The sequence below is a fragment of the Cardiocondyla obscurior genome, linkage group LG07 (genome assembly GCF_019399895.1).
Source record: "Cardiocondyla obscurior isolate alpha-2009 linkage group LG07, Cobs3.1, whole genome shotgun sequence".
NCBI classification, from domain to species: domain Eukaryota; kingdom Metazoa; phylum Arthropoda; class Insecta; order Hymenoptera; family Formicidae; genus Cardiocondyla; species Cardiocondyla obscurior.
Genome location: NC_091870.1, coordinates 7192080 through 7220036, shown reverse-complemented (window position 1 = coordinate 7220036; position 27957 = coordinate 7192080). Strand labels below are relative to the sequence as shown.

At 45.5% G+C, this 27957-nt stretch overlaps 1 protein-coding gene across 4 annotated transcripts in view; it reads left to right on the top strand.

Moving 5' to 3' along the window:
- Positions 1-541: 541 nt before the first annotated feature.
- Positions 542-27957, top strand: part of Pdm3 (pou domain motif 3) — a 113599-nt gene continuing 86183 nt past the window's right edge. For 2 of the 4 annotated variants that reach the window (XM_070659356.1, XM_070659355.1), the window contains exons 1-2: positions 543-2154; positions 11507-11802. In XM_070659356.1, coding sequence (XP_070515457.1) covers positions 11536-11802 — 267 coding nt within the window. In that variant the 5' untranslated portion in view covers positions 543-2154; positions 11507-11535. Of the gene's footprint in view, positions 2155-11506; positions 11803-27957 lie in introns of all 4 variants that reach the window. The other 2 variants (XM_070659354.1, XM_070659357.1) reach the window with 2 other exon arrangements.

The window sequence follows — 27957 nt, the reverse complement described above, 5'->3', positions numbered from 1 at the left end:
CCTTCTTATCGCTCGGTTATTTTTCGGACAGCAGCGGCTCGAAATTAATCTTGGTCCCATCGGTTAGTTCTCGAAATCACACCGCGACCTAGGTTCCGATCATCTTTCCTTCTTCGGCAGACTCTCCGGGAATCCGTATCAGTCCTGGTGCCGATCGCTCCTCCCGGGTATCCCCGCCGGCGAACTCACCAGCCCCGTCGGGCTGATTTGCATCACGGTTACGAGCTCGTTCGGGTTCGTGGTGGTTATATTACAGAGAGAGGGAGACGGAAGCGCAGTGGAAAAACAGAGACGGGCAGAGGTACCTCTCGCGGCTGTACCACCCCCAAAGTGCATCGCGGGAGGCTGCTCGGACACTCATAACAATCATAACAACGGGATCTCGCGAGTAACTCGTGGACCACCTCCGCGCATCAGCACCGCCCATCGTTCCGCCTCCGTTACCCCTTCTTCAGGGTATATCCACAGGCGGGAGAGTCCTCACGGCGGGTTGTTCTTCCCTCGGTTGTACGCCGGGGCCACTACGCAGCCAGACTGCGGACCGTCAGGGTTCAGGTCCGAGTTTTCGCGCCGAGCTTCAATCGCGCAACGTGTACGACCACGCTGCCCGAGCGGAAACACGAAGGAGTGAATCGACCACCTTCACCGAAAACCCTGTGCTCCACGTGGGATTCCGGAACGTCGTCCGGTAGTGCCGATCGCGGGAGAATTTTCTTGGCTCGAAATTGGCAGGCTCGAGCTGCTTCGCCGGGAAGGAAGCAAGGAGGAATCGAACGACCGGCACTTTCCCTCGCAAGGATCGTTCGCAGCGTGTTCGTGAAAAACTAGTGTTGTGGGCCAGAGAGTGATCAGTTCGAAATCGCAGCTGCGTGCGCCGATACGTCCGGCCTATCAGCACGTGGCCGCGGGGGTGGGACTTCTTTCGGTGCGCCTCGCGGGACAGTTAAGCGCGGTAAACTCTGTGACAGTTGATCAGTGAAACGTGCGATCGGAAAGTCACTCCGAAATTCAAGCGGAAAGGTCGGCTCTAATTACAGTCGCGTCGTTGCGTCAGGAGGAAACGTTGAAATTTGGAAGCGCCGCGACAATCGCACCGATTCGCTTCGCGTTTGCCGAAGACAGATTAAAAGTAAATGCATGGAAATATTGATTCGCGACAAGTGGGCAGAACAGGTGACAGGAAGCTGATTAAACAGCGAAAGACTCGACAATATTAGCCGTGAGTGACAGAACTGATTGGTCAGGGCTGACGAGAGTCGCAAGGTCCTCTAGAAAAAAGAATACATGCCGTTGAACGAACGAAAGCGACGAGGCTATGGCTCTAATAAGCTTCTAATTGTCACGATAGGTGCGCTGATAATTACGAGGCGCGCGTGATCATCACGTGGACACGTCACTGTTTTTCAACATAAAATTACACGTTACGGACGACAAAGTAGGAAGCCTATGCGCTCGATGCGCGCAAATAGAATAATTAAAAGCGCATTACACAGAAAAGTGTGATATCTGCGAGCCATCTGTCTCCGGTGACGTACCGAAGCCACATCCCGTGTCAAAGATCGAAACGCCGTTCCCTCCTCGGCGGATATTCAGAAAACGGTCCGAAGGTCGAAAAAACTGTTGTTCTCGTAACGTTCACCGAATTTCTTTTAATTACGAATATCGCTCAGAGCGATACGCGTGGCGAAAGAAGTGGGATCCAATCGAGCGGTGTTTTATGAAGCAGCGGGCAATTAACTGTTTGCTTCTTGATCGCTCCTAATTACTCGCAATTACTTGTTGTAATTAAGTAGGCTGATGTCACCGGCGGCCGATGTATCAGTGAACCATCCGTTTCTCGACGTCGATTCGCAACTCCCCTCAGTACGGCCTGTTAACGCTCGCCGTAGGAAAATTACCGGAAGATCGTGAAACTCGCGAGCGAAGTGAGGCGAAGGGGCGGCGGAACGGGAGGAAGTCTCGAAGGGAATTAAGACGGATCAACTGGGTATAAGCGCGGCATCGGAGAAGGAAGCGAAGGAAGGACGGACCGGCCGATCGGCGGAGATCGGCACGACTGCGACGGGATTCCACCGTGCTGAGATAAATAACGACCGGCTAAATAAATCCGCGTCAGGACGACGTCCCAAATACATCAGTCACAGATCGCCTCAGGTGAGTGCACGGGCACGAGTTCCGCTCCCGCTCATTATAATCCCGGGCTAATCCCGATAATTAGACGGGTCTTCTAAATGCGCGCCCGGTCGGGACGTGCACGTGTATAGCCTCGCATTCGCACACCGATTAGCCGCGTGTACGGGCGCGCCTGCGCACGTACCGCATGTACACGCGTGTAAGCGCGTTTAGACCCGACCTCGGGAACGGAATGGAAATTAATTAATTCCACATTTTACGTACTTCATGTCATAACTTTAAGAGACAATTAAAAAACAATTGGATACCATGTTGTAAAAGTGATAAAAATCTCTTTCCCGCGCTCGTTAATGTCCATTGCTAGTATGTAAAATTTGATATCGGAAGAATATATGTTGGGATTTCGATTATGTTAAAAATCGTAAACGACCGAGAAATGGGAGTGAATCAGCTCCGAGAGCTTCGCCCAGTCCGTTTACGCTGCCGCGCGCATATTCACGTACGAGGCAATTGCGTGCCTCCGTGAGCGATAATCGTCGGCTCGATATCATTAAGTTAATCTCGGTAATTAAGGAAGTTCCTCTCCCAAAGCTTGGTCACGCGGGAATTCTGCCGGCAGGGGATCGAAAACAACGCGTTTTCGTTCTCTGTGCTTCACTTCAAACTCGGTGATAATTCTATCCAGATACTTAGCTACGTACTAATAATTAGCGCGATAATTATGCGCGCCCGCGTGTACTCGTGTCTGCGCTGGACGTGACCTGGAAATGCTAATTAAGGGATCGGCCGAGCACGTAAATGTAATGCGGTCGTGCGGAATTCTTTCAGTGGCCGTTGTCTTTCGCGGAGAAATATTGCGGTTTTAATTATGCGCGACTCTAAAAGCAAGGCGTAGCGAAGTAGGTTTGCCAGCGGCAACAATCAAACTCGAATTCAGTAACTTTGAAAATCCGCGATTCGCCGGCGGATAATCGACTACGTTATTTTCGCGGCCAGATCGCCAAAATAAATATTCATATTCGTTACATGAATCCGTCACGCAAATCGTTACAATGAGACGTATATACATATATTATTTTAAGACCGCAACATCATACGGATATTATAGCGGATAAGACTCGCTGTAAGACTCACGAGCAATTATCATGATTAGCAGGAACGTGCTGTAAGCTATTTTCAATCGATATAATTATCATTTATGCTGAGAGCACGTGGTTGTTAAAATATTAGTAGTTAAATATAAATTTCAAGAGAGAACGGAAAGTTTTATTTTAAGAAAAATACGTAACGGAATATTGCCAAAAATATTTGGCTGATTGATTAATAATTTTCTGAAATTTTAGACAATCTCTCTATTCCGTTTCGCAAAAGAAACGATATTGATTTCGAAAGGTGTATATGTTAAAGCAATCGTCTATTGTAGAAAGAAAGAATCATCGGGGAGATAAATTATTTGCATAAATTGTATAAGAGACAATATTATTTATCGACAATCCGAATATAAGGCTGGGTCAAGTGTACCAAATTAGATAAATTCAAATACGCGCGCAGGTTCGATAAAGTTCAATAACGGATCTGTTAATGATCCATAAGTAATGAGGTAGCAATATTAAGTTTTCATATATTACTTACGTCCACGTCTTAATTTATCCTTCTATCTTACAAAATAATTTTCGTGACGTTTATCAATTCGTACGAACGTTTTCTATACGAGCGAGATACATCGGTGGATATTTTTGTAATTAAACGGTAATATCATTGAATACATCGCGTCATTTCCCCGACCATATGACCGGAGAGGTAAACAGGAGCACGTGTTGGTGGCGTGACTACGAGTGACGGCGTGAGCTCTGGGGGTGGAGAGGAGGCAGAAGCGGAGGTAGAGGAAGAGGGGGCGATGGCGGTGGACGGGGAGGGTGACGAGGGTGGAAAATCAGTGTGAGCTGCCCGAGGGTAGGAGAGTTCTTTGCTTGCCGCCTCGGGAACACCGGGAGGGTTGGCGTGAGTGAGAAAGACGAAGAGAGAAAGAGATAGAGAAAAAGAGAAGGTCGGGAGAGATCGGGAAAGAGAGAGAACGGTAAATTTAAGCCGCCGAAAGGGGAAGCGGGACAGTCGAGGTTGGCCAAGCGAATCATTGTCGGTGGGAATAGACACAGAGAGTTGAAAGCAGAAAATCCCAAAGGAAACACTTGACTCGCGGTATCGTTGAAGTTTGGCGCGTTAGAATCGCTATAAAGAAAGCAAAGCGTTTACATCTTGATTAAACGATACCGAAATTTTAGACGTCGCTGCCAGAGCTTTTCACATGTTAGAAACAGTAATATTAATTTCCTTTTTTTTCTTTCGCAATAGTTCATCGTTATGTCGACATTTCACTTCTAATTAATATTAGAAAATTAGCCGAGGGAAAGATCAAACGCAATTGTTTCGTTGTCGCAATTAAATTGTTAATTACCTACTTTTGCGGAGAAAAAAAATATAAAATTAGCAGAAACTTTCTTTGTTGCGATTTAATTCGAGAGATTCATAATCGAAGATCGCTAGGATATCTTTGTTGTCGAGGTCAAGAAAACGAGTTCTTTTTTTATATCTTTTTACCGCATCCCTCTTTGTTCTCCCTCTATCCATCCACTTTTCTTCCTTGTCTCTCTTTCCTCTTATTCTCACCACCCTGGCTCTCGCTCTCGCGCCGGCTTCCCCATTCAAGGCTTCCCCTTCACTCGGTTCAACCCCTGCCGACAATCCGGCGCACGATAACATTTCGTTCTACAACTTCACCCACTTCCAGCTCCCTTTACAGTCGCGCTATTCTGTTTTCCGCCCGAGAATCTTCATCGATTATCGACTCGGAAATCATTCCGGGCAAGAAAGTTTCGCTGCAAACTCGGCGTATCAAGTGTGAGGCGTTACGCTTATTCATCGCCTCGCACACGCCGCCGGTCTGACGGCGATTATTTGCCGCCTGTTAAATTACAAATATACCGCGAGATTTCCTTTCCATCTCATCCCCGATCAATTTCTTATAATATGCATGTCGCGAAAGAAAAAAGAAAAAAAAATCGACTTCTTTATTTTTCACAAAAGTGCCACGATAATTATTCATCGCAAATTACTATTATTATTCGTTGACGATGAAAAAATTGCTCTCTATATGGTATTGAATTATATTACTTGCGTGAAACACGTTAATGACTTAACAAATTTTACGGCGTAAAAAAAAAAGAAAAGGAAAAAAAAAAAATCGTTGCGTTGCTTTGTTATTCCGAAATTTCCCCGGCGGTATATTTATGATTGGCCTTCGCAACATTGTAGAAAGAAAGCAACGTGCGCGCGAGCTCATTAATTCTAATAATTCATGAAGAAACACGCACGCACGTAATAGCTCGGAGCGGCTTACGATTTGACGGATAGAGAGTTCCCTCGGCCCTCGTGTTTTTAAATGCCGGCTAAATTATATTCTGATATTTTAATAGACCTAATTTACATGTAAAACCACTTTCAAAATCATTCTGTCTCCAGCACGCCACCAGCGTTTCCTTTTACAAACAAGGAGAAAATACCGACGAATCAAAATTTTATAATCCCCGTAAATGGCCGCGGCTCGTCTACGTTCTTCTCTTTTAGTAAATTACAATATAATTTTCTTCGCCGCGTAACGTTTCGCCGATTTGTTTTTACTGCGGCTAAGAATAATCAGACCGTTTTAAGAGCAAGTATGTGCATTTATCCGCGAGTAATCGAGAGCGTTTCCAGCGGAACGTTTAGCCGGGCCAGAAGAATGAGAAAAAGGGATCCAATGAACCGAGTAGCAGCGTGTTTTTGGAGCCAGATGTTAATTCCGACAACTCAGCGTGAGCCACGAGAAGACGGTTTAGTACGTAAATACATCTTCAGCGGGGGGTGCCATTATAATGGGCATGTGCGGTTAAAGTTCTATTTGTGGTAATTCGGAGTTTAATGCACTCGGGGGGCTCTGATTTAGCCGGGCGGGCTGACACTTTTTTTCATCCGGCAAAACCTCAACGACGCCCGGCGCCGTAAAGTGTAAAATATTCTTCCTGCGCCTGCCGACGAATACGATCGCGCGTAGTCGTTAAGCGTCTTTCTCTCGCGCCGAGACGACGGCCCTCGCGACGTAACAAAACGAAATACTTTTTATCGGAATCACAGGGTAGCGACGCGCCGAGCGCCGTTTCTTAACCAAGGCGAGAACGTCGGATTTTTAATTCGATCGGCATGAATTAATAATAGACGTTCGTCATTGTCAGAGTCTTTCCGCGGGCGCGGTGCTATTTTCGCCCGCTGAACTCATTTCTGCGCGCGGGATTAGCGAAAATTCGCCGCGACTGGAAAAAGAATTTCGATGAAATAATGCGGTATGTTTGTAACAGCGAAATTCCGATGAGGGCGTGAAATATCGCGTCTTGGATAACGCGCGTTGATGCCGAACCCCTTCGGCGCCGATTTATGGGCACTCTCGTGCCCGCCGAATGCACGACGCGCGCGCGTCCGCACACACGGGCGCACGTGCACGCACGCACGCAGACACCGACACCGGGAGCGTCAATCTCGACGAAGCGTTCGCACAGTCGCATTAACGGCGCGCTGTTCAGTTTAATCCTTGCGTTTCGTGACTCGGGACAAAGCCCCTCGGATTTCTGACAGAATGGTATCGCACGAAACGGCCATTACCTTAGCCGATATGCCTATGTACGTACGCGAGTTAAAGGTCGATGCGAATTAACCAACACGGATGCGGCCGGGATTCTTTGTACGCTCGCCTTAATTATGCTCGCTCGTGCTGGCGAGGCGAAACTGCTGCACAGAAGGGTAGCACGGAGCAGTTTAATCTATCGTACGCTTATTATATTGCATTTATTGCTCGATCGTAGCGAGCGAGCGCGAGTATCCATCGAGTAATCCGAATCGACCGTACACGAGCACGTTCATGTTCACGTTCACGCGAACGCGCGCGAGCGCGAGCTTCTTTCTTACTTCTCTTTAGCGTTAATGCTTGGTCAGACTCCACAAAGCCGCGATTATGCCTCGCCATTAGGGCGCCCGGTCGATTACGGGATCGTAAAGAAAAAAAAAAAAAAAAGAAAGAAAAAAAAAAAAAAGACTCGGCGAGGACAATGTCGCGATGGGCGGCTGCCAACTGGTCCCGCTGAGATCTTTTTATTGCCAGTGTTTTAAGTAGGAGGGTTGCCCGTGCCGCACGCTTCTCCGTCGTGTTGTTCACCTCAATCATATCGATAAACGCGATACGAAGGTTTTTAGACTTTCCTCGAAAATCGCATCCGACAATTGTTACGAAATAACAGTCGCCGATAAGAAACCGGTTTTAGATTGGGACAAATGCGGTCTCTACGTCACCGTTTCGAGAAACTAAAACTGAAAATACAGAGGCGCGATTGGCGAGCGAAAAGCTCTCGGCGGGATAGGCTCGTACCGGGAAATCGAGAGCTCGGCGTCGTCGGTGCTAAGAAGAAACGGTCAGTGGTTCGTTGCGGCGTACGTGGCCATATGGCGATTATCCGCGTCCAGTTTATTTATAGCGACGACTTGAGCACCGCACGCGGCGTCGCGATTTGTGCGTCGCGCCGCGCGCGAATTGGAACGGGCCTGGAATTGTAAAACCCGCCGTCCTGGCGGTCGGGAATCGGCCTCGTAAATCGCGACCGCCTCGGAGGCTTCGAGGTGGTTTTATACGCGCCTTCGTAGCCCGAAGGCTAGCGTCGTGTCAAGAAGAGAACGTCGGCGGCTACGTAGAACCTAGCTGCCGGCCAGAGGCGCCCCGGTTGTTTCTAAACCCACCTTATCTACTGGCCCCTATAATAAGCCGCGATTTGAGACCGTATATCCCCGCCCGCACGTACTCCGAGAGGTCCCGCTCACACTCATACATTTTCATCGCGCGCGCGCTAGGTAGCTACACCCGCGAACCCTGACGCGTATACGGCGCGCCATACCACGAAGCGCTTGCAATTACAAGCTGGTCAACATATAATTATCCCCAATGACCATAAATTACTGAATTTTTATGCGCAACATTCTTAATTACCCTTTGAATTAACATCAATCAACCCCTTAATTGCACGCTGCCGCTGACGCTGCTTCCACGTCGTCGTCGTCGTCGACGATGTCGGCCACAGGACTGTAATGCGAAATAGCGATACGCGCCGCGGGCTATGAGGGAAACGCGAAAGAAAGACAAGGCCTGGCTGGCGTGAGAAAAAGCGAGAGGGAGGTACGTAAAGGAACGTGCGAGAAAATCAGGAAACGGTGAATGTCGCCGGAAGGCAGCATCCCGAGGGTAGACGACTACCGATCCTCGTGAATCTCCTCGCGCGTAGAAACGAACGCGTCGCGTCCGACCGAATGACAAGATCGTGCGTAACGCGCCTGTTTTAATTGCCTTCGGAGATCCTCGAGTGATTCCCATATCAATCGCCTTGGCGTATTAATCGCGCGTCCGCCTATTACCGTCGCCGTTTATTCAGCGAGTGATTACCACCGGAGAAGCCGAGGCCAGCCGACGAAGAAGGTCGAGGGCACTTTTATTGTTCGGAAAATTAACCCGATCCTACGCGGGAGAGATAAAAAAAATTTTTAAGCAGGCCGGTTCAGCCGGGACGGTAAAATATCGGCCCTTATATGCGGAATGTTCAATTTAATTTGTACGTCGAATATCCTGGAGAAGCCGAACCCCGCGGGGGTAGTCCGCGTTCCCTTTATTTCGTAAGATTTATGCGATCTCGATCGTGAGTAACGCATTTTTTCAAGGTCGCGCACGACGAAGGTACCAATTTCCAAACAGTCGGCGTCCCTGGTGACGTTTGAACGATCGCGCTATAATCACCCGCGATATCTTCGTCCGGTTAAGAATTCCTCTTCTATTTCACAAATCACGAACCGTGGAGGGCGATGCGATACGCTAATGAAACCGCACTCTCATTAAAGCATCCAAATCGACGATACTAATTGGCTAGCTTTCGGAATACCCGGCATTAGACCTCAGGACGCGATATAATAATCGCTGCGGACGAATTCGGTTTGGACAGCCGGTGGTTAAAGCGTCTAGTAATTTCACGGGCGCAGCCCTACAGCGATTAATATGATTCCGACGGAAATTAATGACTGCAAACGGAAAAAAGATAGGCTATATACAACTCTGCCGCGGCGGCAGGGAGATAAAATAAGGTAAAAAAAAAAAGAAAAAAAAATTGCTCGGAGATTAAATACTTGGCGATCTTTTTAATACGTACAAAGTAAAATTCGATTTCATTGTGAGTAGAATTGAAAATCTTCGGATGTAATTAATTCCGATACGCTAACGCGCAACATTAACTCCTTCTTTCTCGAGATAGATTACGTCCGCGGGTGAAATTATCGTATGACAATTTTATCTTCGAGACAGACGACAATGGGAATTTACCTGCGGGCCATTTATCGATAGTCGCTCCGTGGCGTAAAAATCAAATAATGCTTATTAATCAGCTTAATTAGCGGCAAAGCTCTCGTTGCGCGTTGCAAATTAATTTCTCGTAGCGATGATCGATGTGATCTCTTCGCCTAGCTGCAATCTCCGCATACTGGGCTTATTTTGACGTTTCAATTGATATCAATCAAAGAAGATGACTATTAAACTGCGGTGATTTTGTCTTTCAAAAAGAAGAAACAACCTTTACTTTCTATTTTATAAAATTAATATTTTATTTCTTGTCTATTAAAAGAAAGAAAAAAAAAAAAAAAAAAAATATTAAAAACGTTTGTAATTTACTTTGTCGAAAAAATTTATATTATTTCGAATTTGTGGACGTTCGAGATGATTGTGTTTGCTCGATAAATTGAAAGCGTAGCGGTAAAATAACACGAAAACAGGTGGACATTGTCGGGCGGACGCGGAGATGAATCTCTGCTCATTTTTCTCACCGTTTCTTCGGTGAGGGATGGTATAAATCACTCTAACGTAAGTTCAAAGCCACCAGCGATCGACGACGATTCACGGTTCCGTCGGAAGTTAAGGCTCGTTTTCTCTCGATTGATCATCTTGCTAAACACACGTCGCGCGAACGCAAAGAACGCGAGGACACCCGTATTTACAGGGGAACGGGCGACATTAACACTCGAGTTTGCACTTGCGAGCGGTCTATTTGGTGCCCAACGACCTAACGCTTTTATTATAAACACGCCACCGTTTTAAAGCGTGCATCAAATATTTTTACGATGGCCATTATAAAACGCCTTTTATGAGGAACAAAGTAGCTCGCAGGCAGAAGGTGTTTTCTCGCCCTTTGACAATAATTTGTCCAGAATAACCGGCTCGTTTCACTCCCGGGCCCCTCCCCGTTCCCTCGCGCCCGGGCTTCCGCTCGATGATCCATCCAGCCGTTCGTCATAGGCGCGCGGCTTTTAAAAAGTAAAGCGCTGGACTCGGGCCAGCGCAAAAATAGAAGCAGATGTTATTAGTTGCGTTCACCAAGTATACGACGGTCGCCGCGGCTCGACGAGGCGGGCGGCGGTGACGGCGGCGGCGGCCGGTGGTGATGGAGGAAGAAGAGACGCGGGCAGAAGGCGACGAGGGAATGGCGTGTCCAGACGGTAGTGATTTCATTGCCCTTGAATTCTTACTAACTGAACGCTTAGATAAAAATAATTAGGCGGATAAACGCGGGGACAAGAGGGGGGTGGGCGAGGGGGAAAGAGATGCCTGCGGGGCGTTATTCGCGGCGATTTTATTCTGGAACCTCCCCCGGCGCTTCTCTCATTTTCTCTCTCTCTCATCGGATGCGATACGCCAACCAAATGTTTTTGCTTTGAAGTTGGAAGATGAACGGGCCTCCTTCTAATTTCCAGCGTCTGCATTCTTAACAGCTGCACGCGCGCTCCCGTTCGATACGGCTGATGCGGTGCCGCGCGTCGCGCCGGTTTAATTAGCATCTCGCGTGTCGTCTTCTGCGCCCTTGGTTTCTCGAAAAACCAAAAGCGATCCGAGCTGATATCGATCGCTTAACGAGGCCTCCCACTCATCGTGGCAAATTGTTTTGTTCGTCCCTTATTAAAGAAAAGTTGTCACGTGCAGCTGCCCTTTTTTTTGTCGTCGTTAAATTAAGCGTTAACGTTTTTAAAATACATTTTTTTATTTTATTGCATGCTTCTTACGTTACTCAGATTTATATATATATAAAAAAAAGGGTATAGATTGGAAAATGTGAGATCGTTCGTGCATACTTGTGTCAGCCGAACTGTTTCGCGTAGTTGAATCAAAACGCGCGAATTATATTCGCGCTATAATGGGATTGCGTCGTATGCTGGAGGCTGCGCGCCCGCTATTAGAACGGTCCCTATGAGAGTTTTGGTCGATTTGCAGATTACGAGTCCCCGGGATGCAAGGCTGACATGGCGGAGGGTTCGGCCGAGGAGGAACAGAGCAGTACCGCTGCGCCCGCTTCCCCGCCAGCTGATCTTCGCACTCTGAACACCCAATTGTCGTCGCCTTATCACCACCAGCCCCATCTCCAGCCTCGTCTTCAGCATCTGCAGCATTCCAACATGCTGGCGACCGCCGTACCGCCCCGGCACAGCCACAGTATGCTGTCTCATCAGGTGAAAGCGGAGGCAGAGCTGGACGCCCCCTGCGATGTGCCATTGAATCTCAAGAGCGAGGTAAGCGCAGGAATCCCTCTCGTCGATTATTGACGTTCGGAGTCGGTTAACTGCTTTCGATTGTTCATTTTCGATGTGTTTTGCTCGCCGTGCGGTTACGCCTCGGCGACGGCGGGCGGAAATTGTAACACGTTGCATGTCGAGCTCTAACGATTGCCGGTTGCATTAAAAAAAAAAAAAAAAAAGAAACAAACAAAAGAAAAAAAAAAATATTGCGTAGCGCCTGGAAAACCGTTTCGGCGTAATGTATATGTTTCAGCATAATGTAGCAAGTGCGGTTAATTACTATGTAAGACACCGACGGCCTATTTCTGTCGGTTAGCAATCCTAAGCGGTTACCCGACCCGTGCCTCTGAGCCGAGGCGATCGAGATATCGCGATGGCTGTGCTGAAGCACACGATGATCGAGACACTCGGTCGTCATACTCGTTACTAACGGTTTTGTGTGTCAATGACAACCAATTGTACGATTAAGTACCCGCCACGACGCATTTCAACCTAAATCGGTCAATGATCTTTCTGACCTGTGCAAGATTAACAATACGGGACAAGGAGCGTTTGAGTTCGGGACGACGTCGATATACAATTTCGTTCCTCAACGCGCGTATCTCGCAAAATTGATTAACTAATATTTTTACAAAATTTTATCTCGTAATATCGGAAATTAAGACAATTTGCAAAATTAATTTACATCTCAAAGTTAATTAACATTCGCTTATGAATATCTAAAAATCGAAATTTTCGTCACACAATCTAATCCCCCGAAATTATATAATATACAGTTTTACGGTAGCGTATAAAATCCTGTCGTAATCAAAGTGCGACAGCATGTCTTAGCAAGATAATTATTCGAAAAGAAAGTAGCTAATCCAGTTATTCCGCGGAATTCTGAGTAATATATTTCATAGTTGAAATAGTTATATTAAAGTAATTGCAAACTCCGGCAGGGATAAAATATTATAATTAATGTGCAAATGACAGCGGACTGAAATCGTCATTAAGCACAACCGTTTGTTAGCGTAACACAACTTATTTTTTATTTGCTAGAAATTGATAGATAATTATAAGTAATTGAAAGATAATGACAAGAGTCGTGGATAAATGGCAAATAAAATATCAAGTTTAAATAGTGCATGCACTTATCTAAGTTTTGCATACAAATTTCCGTATTTTCTAATAATAAAAAGTTAAAATAATTTTCGCCGGCTGTCTTTTATTCCTTCTGTCTCTCTCTCTCTCTTTTTCTCCTCGCTCGACTTTGCTTGGTTAATAATCTTTAGTACTAAAATTCATTTGATGTTAATCGCAAAGCAAATCGTATTTCACAATTATTGCTGCTAACATTATGTGAATTTATTGATATTTGTAACGTAAAACTTGCTCACGCGGAGAAACATCGGGAAGAGATAAAAATTAGAGGAGACTTTTTCAACGAGAGAGGGGAGGGGAACGTGGACAGGCCGAGCGAAAACTCATTAACGAAACTGATAAATCGTTGATTATATTTCTCGTGTAGCTGAAATTAGTTGTAAGCAACGGTAGTTGTAAGTCGTTAGAACGAGGCGGTAAAGTATTACGAGGAAATCCTGACTTCTCCAGCTGCGCGATCGTAAAGCGGAAAATATTTGCACGTAGCTTATACATGTGCCCGCTTCAATGAACGGTGACCAGTTTTGTCGATGCTTGCACATCGGACTAGCCGGTAGGGAAACTTCAGCAAACAAGCATCCAGGGATTACTAGTCGTCAAATGTCTCTACTTTCCTTTGGGACAATTAACTCTCGCTTATCAACTACAAAGTCGGTCCTCTCGTCGGTTAAAAAAAAAAAAACAAAAAAAGAACAGTGTGTAAATGTGGTTTACGAGCGAATGCCGCGGCATCGCGAGATATGCCGTATATGAAAATGAGCAAGCAGCGCGCCAAGTCCACATTAGCAAATTCCTAGCGTCACGCGCAAACCGGCCTCGTTGACAGCGACATAATTAAGCCACGCCGCGTTGATCCATCACTTCACGATCTTAATTGCCGGGACGCAAGCCGCACGATATTCTTAAACGCAAAGAATTAGACTCTACGAAGAATTCGACAATGATGCCAATTAAAGCGACGGAGGAGAGAGCAGCGGCCGCTGCTAGGCAGAACGGCAGCGCGTTCCCGGCTAGAGTCTCGAAAACGGTAGTCTCATCCGTTTAGAGCTCGTTGTCCCTGTCCATCCATTACACTATTATCCCGTCGGCAAACACGGTATACGCGCCGGACTCCACGCACGGACTTAATGCCCCGGCGCGCATCTGAGAAGGGAGCGCGCAATTTACGCGCGAAAGAAAGAGAATGTTTTATTCTCGCGCCCGAAAAAAAAAAAAAAAAATAGAAAAAGAGAAAAAAAAAGAAAGAAACATCTCACCGGTGCAGCAGCGGGACGCGGACGATAATTCCCGCTCCACGACAAGACGCGCGGCGATAGAAACAGGAAATTTCTCGACGCGATCGATCATCGTCCGGTGATTTCGCGCGTGAAAAAAAAAAAAGAAAAAGAAATTCCTCCTCGCCTGTTGTCAATTTTTTTCGATCGGAAACGTCGGGACCTGAAATCGTTCCGTTCATAGAAATCGATCGATATGCGGAGACGTGTGCGCAGAGTGTTATATCAGCGAATAATTTATCCGCGATTTCATCGCGGGTAGCTTCACCCGCGGTAGAGTTTCACAGTTGCTCGAACTTCTGTTCGACGATCATAAATTATTAGACCTTTGAACGCGGTATTCTTAACGACCCCCTCAGTGCCATTAGCCGTTCCTCTTAATTGCGGAATATCTCTCTTTCTTGGAAGAATAATGGATATTCAGCGACGCTAATAAGGATATAAGGAGCAAGCGTACGGGATTTTGCGACACGCAAGGTCATCCATGCAATCGACACACAGACGCCGGTTAATAAATAGACCCTAAGAACGCCCCGCGTATATTTTCGCCTCTGAAAATTTCTCACCGAGCCAAAGCATTTAAGATACCGACAGAGACAAATAATCCGCCCCGCGTTCTCGAAAAAAAATTTAAAAAACGCTTAAAATATAATGTAGAAATACGAATATATATTTCGCGCCGACGACGCTGAAGAAGAACGAACTCGAAACGGATCGAGCACTCTTCGCATCCGCGAAGACCGCAGTAATGTGCATATATATGGAAATATTCGCGTATCTCACAAACACATCTGCGGACCGGAAACCGTTAAACGCTCGACGGATGCATCGTCACGAATATTCCTCCACTCGTGGTCCCGAAGATTTCGTCGGTCACACGATAGAAGCCGCTAAACCATCTACAGGCTTTGCCACAGAAGCAGCAACCCTATCCAGACCCTCTCGAATCCGAAGACGCAAATTTCACGTAGCTGAATCCGGCGCGTTGACCGTCCGATGGATCGATACGGCCGGTAACCAGCCTTAAGGCGCATTCCAGCTTGATGGCCACCAGCCCCGACCGTAAATGCATCTGTCAAGAAAGTGATTGAAGGTAAACGATTCAGGGGAGTCGCGGGCGCCCAGACGGGTCGGATCTCATTACCTCGGTGGCTCATTTCAGCGACTCGATTGCATTTCGATCGGATTTCACAATTATTATGATTATTGTTAAGCGAGACCGGAGTCGTAGGTCCTCCGTGGACGCCGATCAGAATCCCGGCGATGAGAAGTCGGTCATCTCGCTTGGCAGGGCGGCCTTCCAACTTGCCGAGGTGCCCGACACCGGGTCGTAAAAAATTCGTTTATAGCATTATGATTTTGCTTACATGCAATGTAATGATATTTGCTGGTGTATACTGGCAGCACGCCAGTGTACGCAAACAAGCAGGCTGCAAAGCAGGCGCAACGCGATCGCCAGATTTTACTAATTTGAGAGATAACGCTTCTGCACGAACATATCGTCGTTGTGACGCAATCGCGATTTAATGCGGATGATTAAAATAAATAGAACAGACGCTCAATCGCACCCGACGGCTTAAGAAACTAGCGGACGCATTTACGTAAAAAAAAATATATTTTTAATAAAAAAAAAAAATCAAAGATTCGTAGTCGCGACGCATTATTATACCTGCTGGTCGCAAAAGATTTAGCTAATAAAAACGTACGTTTGACGGGCGATCGTCCGTAAAGCAACGTGGTCAGAACGACGAACGTGGAAATGGGTGGCAAAAAGAAGAATTTAAAAAAAAAAAAAATGGAAGAAGTAAAAAGAATAAAACGTCGAGATATTCTATCGATGGCTCGTCTATTTCTCTCACATGGTATTCGCGGAGTGATGGAATGTTTATCAATAGATTAATCTCGGAGATCGGCGGGTGGTTCCGCGTCGTCGCCGGGCGGGCTCCTCGATTGCGATTAAACATAAAAGTATTATTTCAATCTGGCCCCTCCGCGCGCGCCGGCCATACATTCTCTCGATGTGTACGTCATCCCCGTCGGCACATCCGCGCCGCTATACGTGGCCGCTGCGTGTGTATGTGCACGTGTGTGTGCGCGCACTTACTCGCGCGACCGATAGATCGGGCATTTTTCCATTAGATTGGAACTTGATTAAATTGAAAATCTGTCAATTTAGGAAAAAGCATCCGACAGCTTATATTGACGGTGGACATTATACGCGGTGGCCAACGAGGCAGAACTCGTTGGCCTGACAACTAGCGGAGATATAAAACCCATCGTCGCGACGATGGACCCGGGATGCGCGCCGGGCTGTTTACTTTTTGCTTCCTTTTGCGCCCTTGTAAAATTAATTGCCGGACGCTCTTTGAGGGTGACGCTCGCTTTCGCCGTTCCACCGATCGCGGAAATTTGCTCACGGTGTCATTCGTTCAATCTCCACCCTGATATGATTCCGACGCCAGCACCCACTGCGTTCTCCCTCTCTCTCTCCCCCTCTTTACCCTCGCGACAGTTCCGCACCCGTCGCAAGATAGCCGGCCGCCGATGAGTTTTTGTAACGGACGCGTTTATCGCGTTACACTTTTACAGAATTAATGTGGCTTTAGCCGGTTTCATCCGCTCGCGTATGCCGTCCACGTCGGGCCGAATTGAACATCGCGTCTCGCGATAAAAGAGGTAGGGTGTTTCTTTCAATCGCTTGACGAGCCTCGAGTGACCTACATGCCTAATCATCCGCGGTCAAAACATATGGTTACGTCCACTCGGCCGGCGGTAATTTAATTGCGGCGCGTCTCTCCCGGCGGGATTCTAAGAATTTGTGCAGAAACCATTAAGTTAAGAATACAATTCTTTAATATAACCAGATGCTCCGCGAACGAATTTAACCGGGCTCAAGTTCCTCGATACATAATCTTCCTCAATATAGTAAGTAGATCAATTTCGCGGCTTAAATTTTATCTATCGGATTTATGACGAAAATAAGAGTGGGCAAGAATAGAGATCGAGAATAATCAGAATTGACCGCTCTCGCGGAAATTTATTTATATTTACAAGATTTATCGTTAATTTTTTAATGAACCGTCGGTGCTCTTAAAGTGCATACATATTACATGCGTACAGAAATTGTGTCGAATTTTAGAAAAACTCGTAAAAATTACATTGCCACGTATCTGATACTCGTTCCTTTTTTCGATCGATTGATTTTAATTACTTTAGTTCTGTTAGACATTTAAATATCAATATTTTAAACATTATCAATAGTTTATCATATTCGATGGAACCCGATTACAAGCTTGCGAGACGAAATATATATTTTGTCCTCAAACAAATATAGCTTCGGTAGCATTATCACGAATGATTGAAAAAAAAATATATCTTGCGACGAGCACAACAGAAACGTAATTGTAATTCGCTTATATGGCGCCCATTGTCCGAACCAGTTCGATATTTGCCGCACAATCGAGAACATATTATACTTGCGATAAGGCACCGCGATTGCAGCGGATAATTTAATTGAAAATGCTGCCGAATCTAACGATAATGCTTCGGAGAAATTTCGCGGCAACGCGATCGTTGTTAAGAATACTTTAGGTAAAATCGACCGTACAGCTGATAACTCACGTGTAATACGTTAATGCGTTGTCACGATTAAGCACGCTCTAATGTTATTCTACGGCACGGACGGCGAGTGAGAAAGTGCTTATTTCCAACGTCGGTGTAAAGCAAAATTGTTATTGAAATTATTTAATTCGATCAATTTAAATGCACATCGGATATCGATTTTAGGCGCGTATAAGAATGCAGCGGATTGAAAATTGATTTTGTACCGATACTACGGGACTTCACGCGGGCTCGCGCTGCGAAAAACTCAATTCCGCGTTGCCCGGCCGGACTTTACATCCTCAGACGTTGTTGGGGCGAAGTTTAATCGTATCTCGCGAGTGTCCGGGCGGACCTTGATTAAAGACGATCGTAGGGCGGGAAGAACCGCGGATAAGTCAGAACGTAATCGCGCGCCGGGACGCGGCCTTTTAAAGTAGGAAACTCGCCGGAAACTACCGGCCGCATGGCACCGAGAACTCCCCGGTGCGGTGCCAAATAACAATGTTGGATCTCATAAACAAGGAGACAAGACAAATACCCGCCTGGACAGTGGTTCCTAGGGCGCGGAGTGGACAGAGTCCGTTCCGCCGCCCACCCACCCCTCTGGGGATGGGAGACTCTGCTGGTAATTTCACGGTGTCTTGCATCCCTGAGCTACCTTCTCCTTCCCTTCTCCCTGCCGTTGCACTTCTCTACGTGAAACGTTTTCGGTAACGTAATACGCTAACCGCGCTCGTCCGATATACTCGAGCTATGATCGGCGATTTTTAATTCGATCGAACGACATTCTTTCGCAAGCTCGATAAATATATGTAAATGTAATTGCTCTGTTGAATAACATTAGAACGGCTGTAGCTTAAAAAAAAAAAAAAAAAAAAAAAAAGAAAAAAATACATTTATGACGATAGTTAACGTTATTTAATTTAATGAAATAATTTAGTATTTTACAAGTTTGTCATTAAATTTGTTAATTTATTAAGAGGAAAACGCGTGCTATGTTACGAGACATTCGCAGATTTACGTTTATGACAAACGTATTCAATTATAATGCGTAGCGAGAGCTTTATCTTGGCAGCAAGTACAGCAGAATGAAGGAAAGGAGGGGAGGAGGGTCACTGGGATTTGCGCGAATGGCCGACGACTTAATTGATCGAGGGCCATAAGCGAATTAGGGATGACCAATGTTCCACGTGCGGAGCTCAGGAATATGGACGGGGGAAGACGCCAAGTTAATTCAATTCGAGGAGGCTGAGAGGAGGGTTTTGGAACGTATCTCGCGAGACGTAAATTTGCGTACGGACCGTGCACGCAAACCCCTTTCCTAAAGAACGATGGACACTTGAACAAATTGCATCGACGCCTTCGAACTGGCCGTCCCCTTGCGTTCCTTTTCTTCCTACCTTCACTTCGTCGTCTTTCGCGACCTTTTTTTTTTTTCCCCCGTTTCTCTCCTTTCGTTATTGCGCGGCCGCGAGTCATAAATCAAATTATACGTTGAGTGAGATTAGATTTCTGTTTGGCCACGCTCGAATTCACGAGCAGTGGATTCGACGAGGGTAAGGCTGCGGTAGAAACCTTCGCCCTTCCTGTCTTCCGCGCCACCACCCCTTACCCGGACCCATCTCTGCGTACCTCGGTGCTGCTTGGCGATGGTGCTGGTACTGCTGCACTACGAGGTCCAACATTAGTTAACGATTAATCAAGGCGCTTGTAGCTCAACATATATCATTAAACTAGTTAGCGAAGTAGGGTCGGCCAAGTGTGCTGACCACTGGCTACACCACCCACCGCCTCATTCTCTCTCCACCGGCCGGCCCTGACCGAACCCCTTCACTGGGCCCTCCCTCCCTCCCCGCCGGTTTGCTCGCGAAGCCGATCCAACCCTCTGGCGACGTGCTCACGTACCGAATAGAACTCTTAGAGACTCCAGAAGCGAGTTTAAGCTCGTCGCTGGTGTTTCGTCCGTTTCTGGCGTGTGCCAATTGCTCGTTAAAGCGCAGAAACAGGGAAACACTTTGGCATGGTCAAGGGGGTGCATTGCACTTTGACTTCCTAATGTCAAAATAAATTCTCGTATCGCATGAAATATCGATAAGACATAAAATTTTTAACGGGGGAAACGCTCGCGAAAAAATGCCTCGCTATTGCAGATTATTAAACGAAAAGTTACATGTGATTTTCACAGAAATCGATCAATTTATTACTAATCGAACAACGGGTCGACGCGGCTATCTAGGATCTCGTGGAGCTTCTGCAATATGCTCTCTCGACTGGATTGACCTCCTCTCGGATCTTCTCGCTTTCCCATACCCCCCCTCGCCCGCACTTCGTCTCTTCTAGTTTTAACCATCGGGAGACGGCCGCATAGCCTCCCGTGCGCCCGCGGGCGCCCCTTATAAATCCTGCAGGACTCCTGCAGGCACTAATGTACGACTGTTTGCGGGTATAACTTGGCCCCGACACGAAGGATAGGGGATGGTGTTTCCAGTACATGCTAAGCCGGGGCTAAAGGCCCGCTAGACCGAGCCATTCCTCACTGCCCTACAGACTTACACCTCCGCCCCCGTATGCTTGTCTTTGCTTCTTATCCCTAAGCAAATGTGGTCACCGCGAGGAGGGCGCAGGGATTTATTGATGGATTTACGACCTTGATGTTTGGATCTTAGAATAAGACGAATGGAATCTTGAATTCGCGAACCGTCACGCGTGTACAAACTTTGCCCCACGTGCGTTAGAAACGATACTAATAGCGAATTTATTACATACATTTTATAGTCGAAACATTATTCAATTGCTATTGCAATTTTTTTCAATCATAAATTTTGATAAATCTATTTTTTTTTTTTAATATATTAAACATTTTTTTTTAATAACTTAATAATTAAGAGTAAAAAACAAGCAAAGAAATACAAAACTGTGAATTATAAATGACAGTGATTTGCGACGCGGCGACGAGCGGATTTGCTCGATACATTTCGCGACATAAAAAATTATCCGAACGGAACGGAACGGTAGCAAGAGACGAGAGCAATTTATGCCGCAAAATCGATGAGCCCGTTTGATGACCTACGAAAGATACCGTCCGCAGATTATCGACGTTTCGCGATGGAGCAGAAATCCAAAAGGGCCAGACACATTAATACCGTCGCAGAGAATCACTTGGCAAAGTTATTTGACCACCACTGTTCATCCTGGGAGATGGTATTAAATCCCCACCCCGTCCTCCACCCTGCACCCTCCTCCAGTGGTCCGGACAGACTTGTACCAAGGACCAGAGCGAGCTAGGCACCAGTGTCCGGCGGTGTCGTCGGCAAACGTTTGCTCGACAAACAAACTCAACTCCCGTCCCTGCTTCACCATTGCGCGACTCTGTTTTACTATATAAATGAGATGGTCACCCTAAGTACAGGGTTGAAAGGGATGATACTGCACGAGTGTGCGTCTCGTCGGTGCCATCCCGTTGCTCTTCAGGCGACTGTCACTGTCGATCCTTCGTCTCTGGTCTTCGAGTCTCATACGAAGGGACGGAGGGCGAATGATAAGAAATAGGTTCGCCGACGTCGAAAGTGTCCGTCACGTATTTCTTGTTTATCGGCGCCTCGGGAAGAAAGGCGTTCGAAACGATGCCGCGGGTATTAGTTATCTCCCACGCGTACGTACCTCGCAGTTTAAAAAAAAAAAAAAAAAAAAAATTAAAACAATTATTAAATATGTGAGCTCCGATATATCGCTGTCCGTATAATGACACAAAGTGACAAATATCAGCTTGCTTTTATAAATTATGAAATTGGAAATGTCGATGCATCAAAAGTGTTCGTATCGTAATAAATTGACAATTATAAAAATTCAATATGCAAGATTCAAGCGCGAGTGTTGCATTAATCAAATGAGACACCGGCGGCAAACTTTTCTCCGCGCAGCTTTATGAAACTTTCGATCGGCATTCACCGTTGATAAATAATAGAATTTACTTGTAAATTAATTTCGTTATCGCGCTTGGATCCATTTATGGTTGTTACAAGGTGTTCGTTACGTAACGGAGAACAAATATGGAAACAATCTTCGTGCCTGGAGGATGAATTTCATTGCGAAGTTAGTGACCGTTCGGCTGCCCAAGAATAATATAATCCTCCAGTGTGCGCCGAGACTACTCTGTATTAATGTTTGCCCCGATATCTGTAAACAGGCATTACCTGTATCTCTGGACCGAGGTGTAACTATCCGCTAGGCGAGCTCATGGTAGATTTGAACGTTAGCCCGCCACAGGGATTAGAAACTTCCTACGGCGAGGTCACCGTGCATACTGTTTGCGTTTCTCTATCGGTGCCTCGTGGAAAGGAAAAGAGGAATACGCGGTCAGGTAGCTTGGATCTACGGGAGCACCGGATGTTCGAAACTAAAATAATACGAGGGTCAGCTAAAGAAATTTTACCGCTCTACGTGCGCTCCCGGTCCTTTCAGCATTAAAGCTAATGATTGTTTCTGGTAATTATTTTACAAATGAAAGAAAAGAAAAAAAGGGCCAATCAATTTTGCGGGCGCGAGTAATCGTAGCGTTGATAGAAAATTTATTATCTCGTCAGTCTCGCGTACGCGTTAAGGAAATCGAAAGGGTCGATTAGCCGGCGGAGGCTAAAATTAAGCCTGAAATTGTACGTAACGGCGAGCGAGGAATACGCGGCACGTTTGCAAGAATTCATTGAGAACGATAACACACCGGTGAGCGATGACACAACGGGCATTATCGTAGATGACAGAGCGGTCGGTTTCGTTCATGCGCGTGCGTGTTACGCGTGCGTGTACGTGGACAGACGGTTAACTGACGCGGCATATTTACATTGTGTGGCGGTGCAATTAAGCCTCGTATCCGGCATCAAGCGTAGGAAATTCCGTGCGGACTAACACCTCGCTCCCTTGCGCTTACGCGGCTTGTTTGTGTCCTCCTGCTGCATCCTACCGTTTCTCCTCGCGGCAAGGAACCGGCACATACGGTATCCGCCCGAAGCTTCCTTCCTCTTTCTTCTCGTTTTAATTTCTTTACGAACGTATGTACACTTAAAGCAAGCGGCTTAACCGATTATTCCGAAACGCGGTTTTGAAGTAATTTCACCGTTTGACATCAGTATCAAAGATTATCATTTAAAACAGAAAGAAGAAATAAAAAGAAAAATAAGAGAAGCTATTAAAAAGTCTTATTGCCGGTTACTTTGAAATTTGTTTGAAATAAAAATTTAATTAGTTATTTTAAAAATCTTTAAAGTTACTGAACAATTATTATTACTTGTATTTTATAATTTTTACAAGAAAGTGAACATTATTCTTTTTGAATTCGAATTTGTTAAATAATATCGGATGCTGCACAATCACGAGTATAAATGTAAATGCATACTTTTGCACGATATCATACATGTAACGTATGCGGCGAGAGCTAGTTCGATCATGATCCATTCTTCCCGTCCGCCGAAGATATAACTGTTTCTACAGCTCGTAAGGGAATTCCGCAAGCCGCTTTGAATCGAGTAATCGTTTGGGAAACGTTTCAGGAACCCGTTAGCGTACCCTCGATGCGTTGCATCTTACGAATGATTGTCCTCTTGGGTTCGCGCGATATTATCGTTCGCTTCTCAAGAATGCAAAGTTCTGACTCGTTCTTTAAATATTATACTTTACTTACACTACGCATCTTTAAGTACTACTCTTTCGCTATTTTTCGTATTAAGGATTTGATCGTCCCGACCTCGCAGCACACGCGAACAACTCTGACGCAACGTGCTAATTGAACCGTTCCGCGGGATGAGGTTTAACGCGCGCACTTGTCGATTAAAGAAACGCGAAAGTTCACGAATCTAAAAAAAAAATATAAATCTGGGGTTTATCGTTTCATAAAAATTATCACGGAGAAAATAAAAGGATCGAGCCCGCGCGCCGTCGAGATAAATTAAAAGCGCAAAAAAAATTTTTTAATAATTTCATTTAAATCGCGGCGATTTAATGATAAAACTTCATGCGCATTTTTCCACGCCTGACGGCATCTGCGGACTGTTACACGCGAGTAAATAATCGCCGTTTGGCGACGTAGCATCTGTGTAGCAGCATGAAAATAATTTACGCAAATGATGAATATCAACTCGAGCTCTTTACTTTACGCGTCGTTAGTGCGACGGAGGCGGTGCAAGAAGAGCGCAGGGAGCGTCGCACAAACTTGATAATCACCGCCGTTCTCTTGTCAACTGCGACTTATCGAGTCGCGCTATCTCGCGTCTCGCGATACATGTTTTGTCGTTAAGCTGGCCGCCAACATTTTGTAATTGATTGAAGCAAAATACAGTCGTGCAAGGTAGGCTGGGCAATCGGGGGGACAGCCGAGATCCAGTAAGTCAAATTTTCCCGTCAAGCGACGGGCCGCTCGTCCCTGTACATGACGTTTTAATAACGGTTCGTGAGCGATTGAAAATGTCAATCTACTCTCCGCTTTTGCGGAGAGCGTGCGTGTAAGCGCGTGCACTACATTCGCGATGCGTGCAAAACGCTCGTCGAAAGACTCGTATTTGTTAAACGCGTCGTCGTCGTCGTCGTCGTCGTTGTCGCTTAAGTGTTCCGCCCGATCTCGCGTGTTCGTTTAACGCCTTAGAATTGTCAAGTTTTTTCTTTTTTTTTTTTTCTTCTTCTTTTTTCCTTCTCCTAAGTAAAGCCTTGCAACAGCTTTTTAGCACATTATTACCGTCTCGAAGCCGACATTAGAAGGAGTTTTCACCGCTTTTCGCGCCGCAAACTTGCCGGATACGCCAGCCGGACCGGAAAATATTTAATATACGATCAACTTTTTCATTCTCGAATTGGATTGTAACATATCTCTTTTCCGGTAAAAAAAAATTTTTTTATAAAATACATAATTATTTTATATTGCAATAAAAGAGATTTTTTTTCCCCGAGATAAAAAGTAATAAAAAATTTCATATTAATTTTTAAACACGGAGCGCAAATTTTTTATCGGAACACACAGAAACAAGGGTTACTGGTTTAGATACATTTATACATTATGCAGTATGTAATTACTTTCCGATAAAAGGGATTTTTTTTTTTTGCCAAGATAAAAAAATAATAAAAATTTATATTAATGTTCAAAATGTATTCCCGAGGCTCGATTTTCACCGCTGGCAATTTCAAGACAAGGACAATAATACACGCTTTTTTTCCCCCCGACATAATGCCATAATGAAATTATTTCCGCCATGCCTCGTTTAAACGAAAGTTACGATACGATCGGAACGATTCCACGTGAGTTACTCTAGAAATCTGCATTAACTAATTTTGATTTATGTTTTACGGTCTCTTTTTTTTTCAACATCATTTAAAATATAGAGTAAAAAAAAAAAATAGGCGCGTAAAATAAATTTTTTTTTATAACAGTTGTCACAAATTAATAATTAATAAAGATTAACCGGGTTCATGCCGTGAGACGCGTGGGCGCAAAAAGGCTCGAACGGCTTTTGCAATCGGATGGGATCTCCGCCGGGTGTTTCACGTTTCGATAATCAATTGTGTTCCTCGACGTCAAACAGAGGACGACGGTGTCTGGAACAATGGGGTGCTCTACGCGGGGATAGACGAGAAACAGTATCGCGTGAGTTTATCTAGCCAGTTCTATCTTTTATTAGCATCCCGTAGAAGCTATTTCGTAGCCCTTTCTCTATCGCCTAACGTATCCAGGCAGTTTCTCCGGAGTCTCGGCCGTTCCGTAGTCGAGCAGGAGTACCAGAAGTGCGTATTTACGAGCGTTCCCGTCCATAAAGCAACCTCGCGCCTGATTTTGATACATTCTCCACTCCAAGCACTATCTCACGCGCGAATACGACCTACGTAGCCATACACTTGGGATTTATGGTGATGCCGCGCGCGTAAGCGATAGTTTTGTTTTGTATTCCGTGTAGCGGCCTGTCTCTCTCTCTCTCTCTCTCTCTCTCTCTCTCTCTCTTTCTCTCTCTTTCTCTTCCTTTTCGCGCGCGCCGCTCTCTAGAATTCCAGAGATTTTTTTTTAACCGCGACTGTGGAAGGAAAAAAAGAAAAGAAACTGGTAGCGCGCGCTCACGCAAATCGTGTGACTGAAAACGGCATTAAACAGACGTCAATTTTAAGTATTCAGCGTCTTTATTTTTTCGCGCGATCTCTCGGTACGCCACTTTCGCGAGCCCGACCGCAAATTGAGCGAAATTGCGCGTAAAGATAATAATAATAATAATAGTAACGAAGCATGTGTATTGCGGGAAATGATTTATGATTACATCTGTTAGGGACGCAAAAATTTTAGGAGGTGTACGCTACAAAATTTAAAGCGACGAGCAGACGGATACGTGTTGCTGAAACATACATTAGGCGTTGGAGAAATAACGACAGACTGGCGCGAGCAGGAATAAATACACAGCGAGCATAAAGCGCGGCCCTCTAACAGCGGCAAATATGCAGCTGCGCGCCACTCCGAGACATATTTTCACGTCGCCGATATAAAACTTGGCGTAAATCGATAATGTATTGTTCAACAATACTATTTTCGCTCGTGCAAATGTCAAAACCTTCGCGCGAGCAAGCAGGCGCGACGTTACGAATTAATATACGCGCCTTCGGCTACTTAATCCGTTTATTAAAATCGCATGTTGATCTTTAGCGTATGTTATCGACGTGGATACGTTTTACCTTTTTAATTCTAACGTACAACAGACACGTAACGAATTACAATTAAAAATCCAGATATAGCCCCGAGAGCCGCGGCATACGTAACGCAATACTCGAACGGTAAGCGTCCGTCGTCAATTTTTGGTACGAGATGAAACGCCGCGGTCTTGCGACTGAAATATATATATATATATATATAAATATATATATATATATACACGTTATTAGATACACCGAAAATATATAATATGACGCAAACGGGGGTCGTTTATGCGGGGAATAAATGCATGGGAAGCGCGAAGGGCCGATTCTGATATTGAATGCGCGCCGGGCAAGGGGTGCACGGCCTGAAGTTCTCGCGCTCCGAGTATACGTATATAAAGCGTCTGTGCATATCGTAATCACAATATTATGCTGGAATTGGGAGGGCTGGGTTTTCCCATTTCTATTTTAATGGCATCGGGGATTTCGAGCGGGTCCGTGCCAAGCGTCGCGTAATAACTTGTATCTCGCCGAAAAAAAGTCTCGGTGAGCCTCCTCCCTCCCCCGTCGCTCGCAAGCCGGTTTACGATCCTCATTTTTCACCGGATGCGTTTTTTATCTGCGGTCGTATGACGTTTAAACGTTAAACTAACGCGCCTAATTCCTGTGCGCCCTTTCGCGCCGATTCGCGGCTTTATTGTGCTCGAGGAAAGCGACACCAAAGCCGGAATGATCATTGTTATAATTGACTTCCGAATAAATGTTTAATCGGAGCTGCAAGCCGTTTATATAAATCCATCAGTAACGCGCGCGCATTCGCACGGGTGTTTATTAATTATTAGCGGCTCTCACACCCACGTGGCACCCCCTTCGCACGCGTGTGTAAGGAGAGAAGAATCGATCGCCGCATGCCGCGGCGGCTGTTTAGAAAGTTTCATCGTATTTCTTTTGCGGAACTTTGCGAATAAAGACGGAACGGATACCGAAACGGGCGCGCGGTATTAGCATAATATATGTCGCAATTATCGTTATAATTGTTCAAGTTGTTGGCAACTGGTTTCAATATACGCCCACTTTCGCGTTCACTCTCTAACGAGGCGTTCCTTTGAGGACAATTTGCAGATATAGAACTTCTCGCGAGCTAAAGTGCATCCAAGTCCAAATATTAATCGATTAAGTGTCCAAAGGGAAACAAGTAAACGTTGCAACTTGCTGCATGTTTTTTTAACTGTTTTCTTTTTTTTTTTTTTTAATCGTCCGTTAATATGCGCTTTCAGGTTCCTTCAATAACGAAATTAAAATTGTAATAAAGAATTCTATGTTGAAGTTGAAATAACTGATTGAATCAAATTAAGTGATCAATTCGGTATCGTAAGAAAAACTATGTAAATAAGAAAAGAGTGCTGAATAATAAAGCGGGCAGAAATTAAAGATATCAGGTGTCGATGCGTCAAATATGGAAACAGTGTCGTTGCCG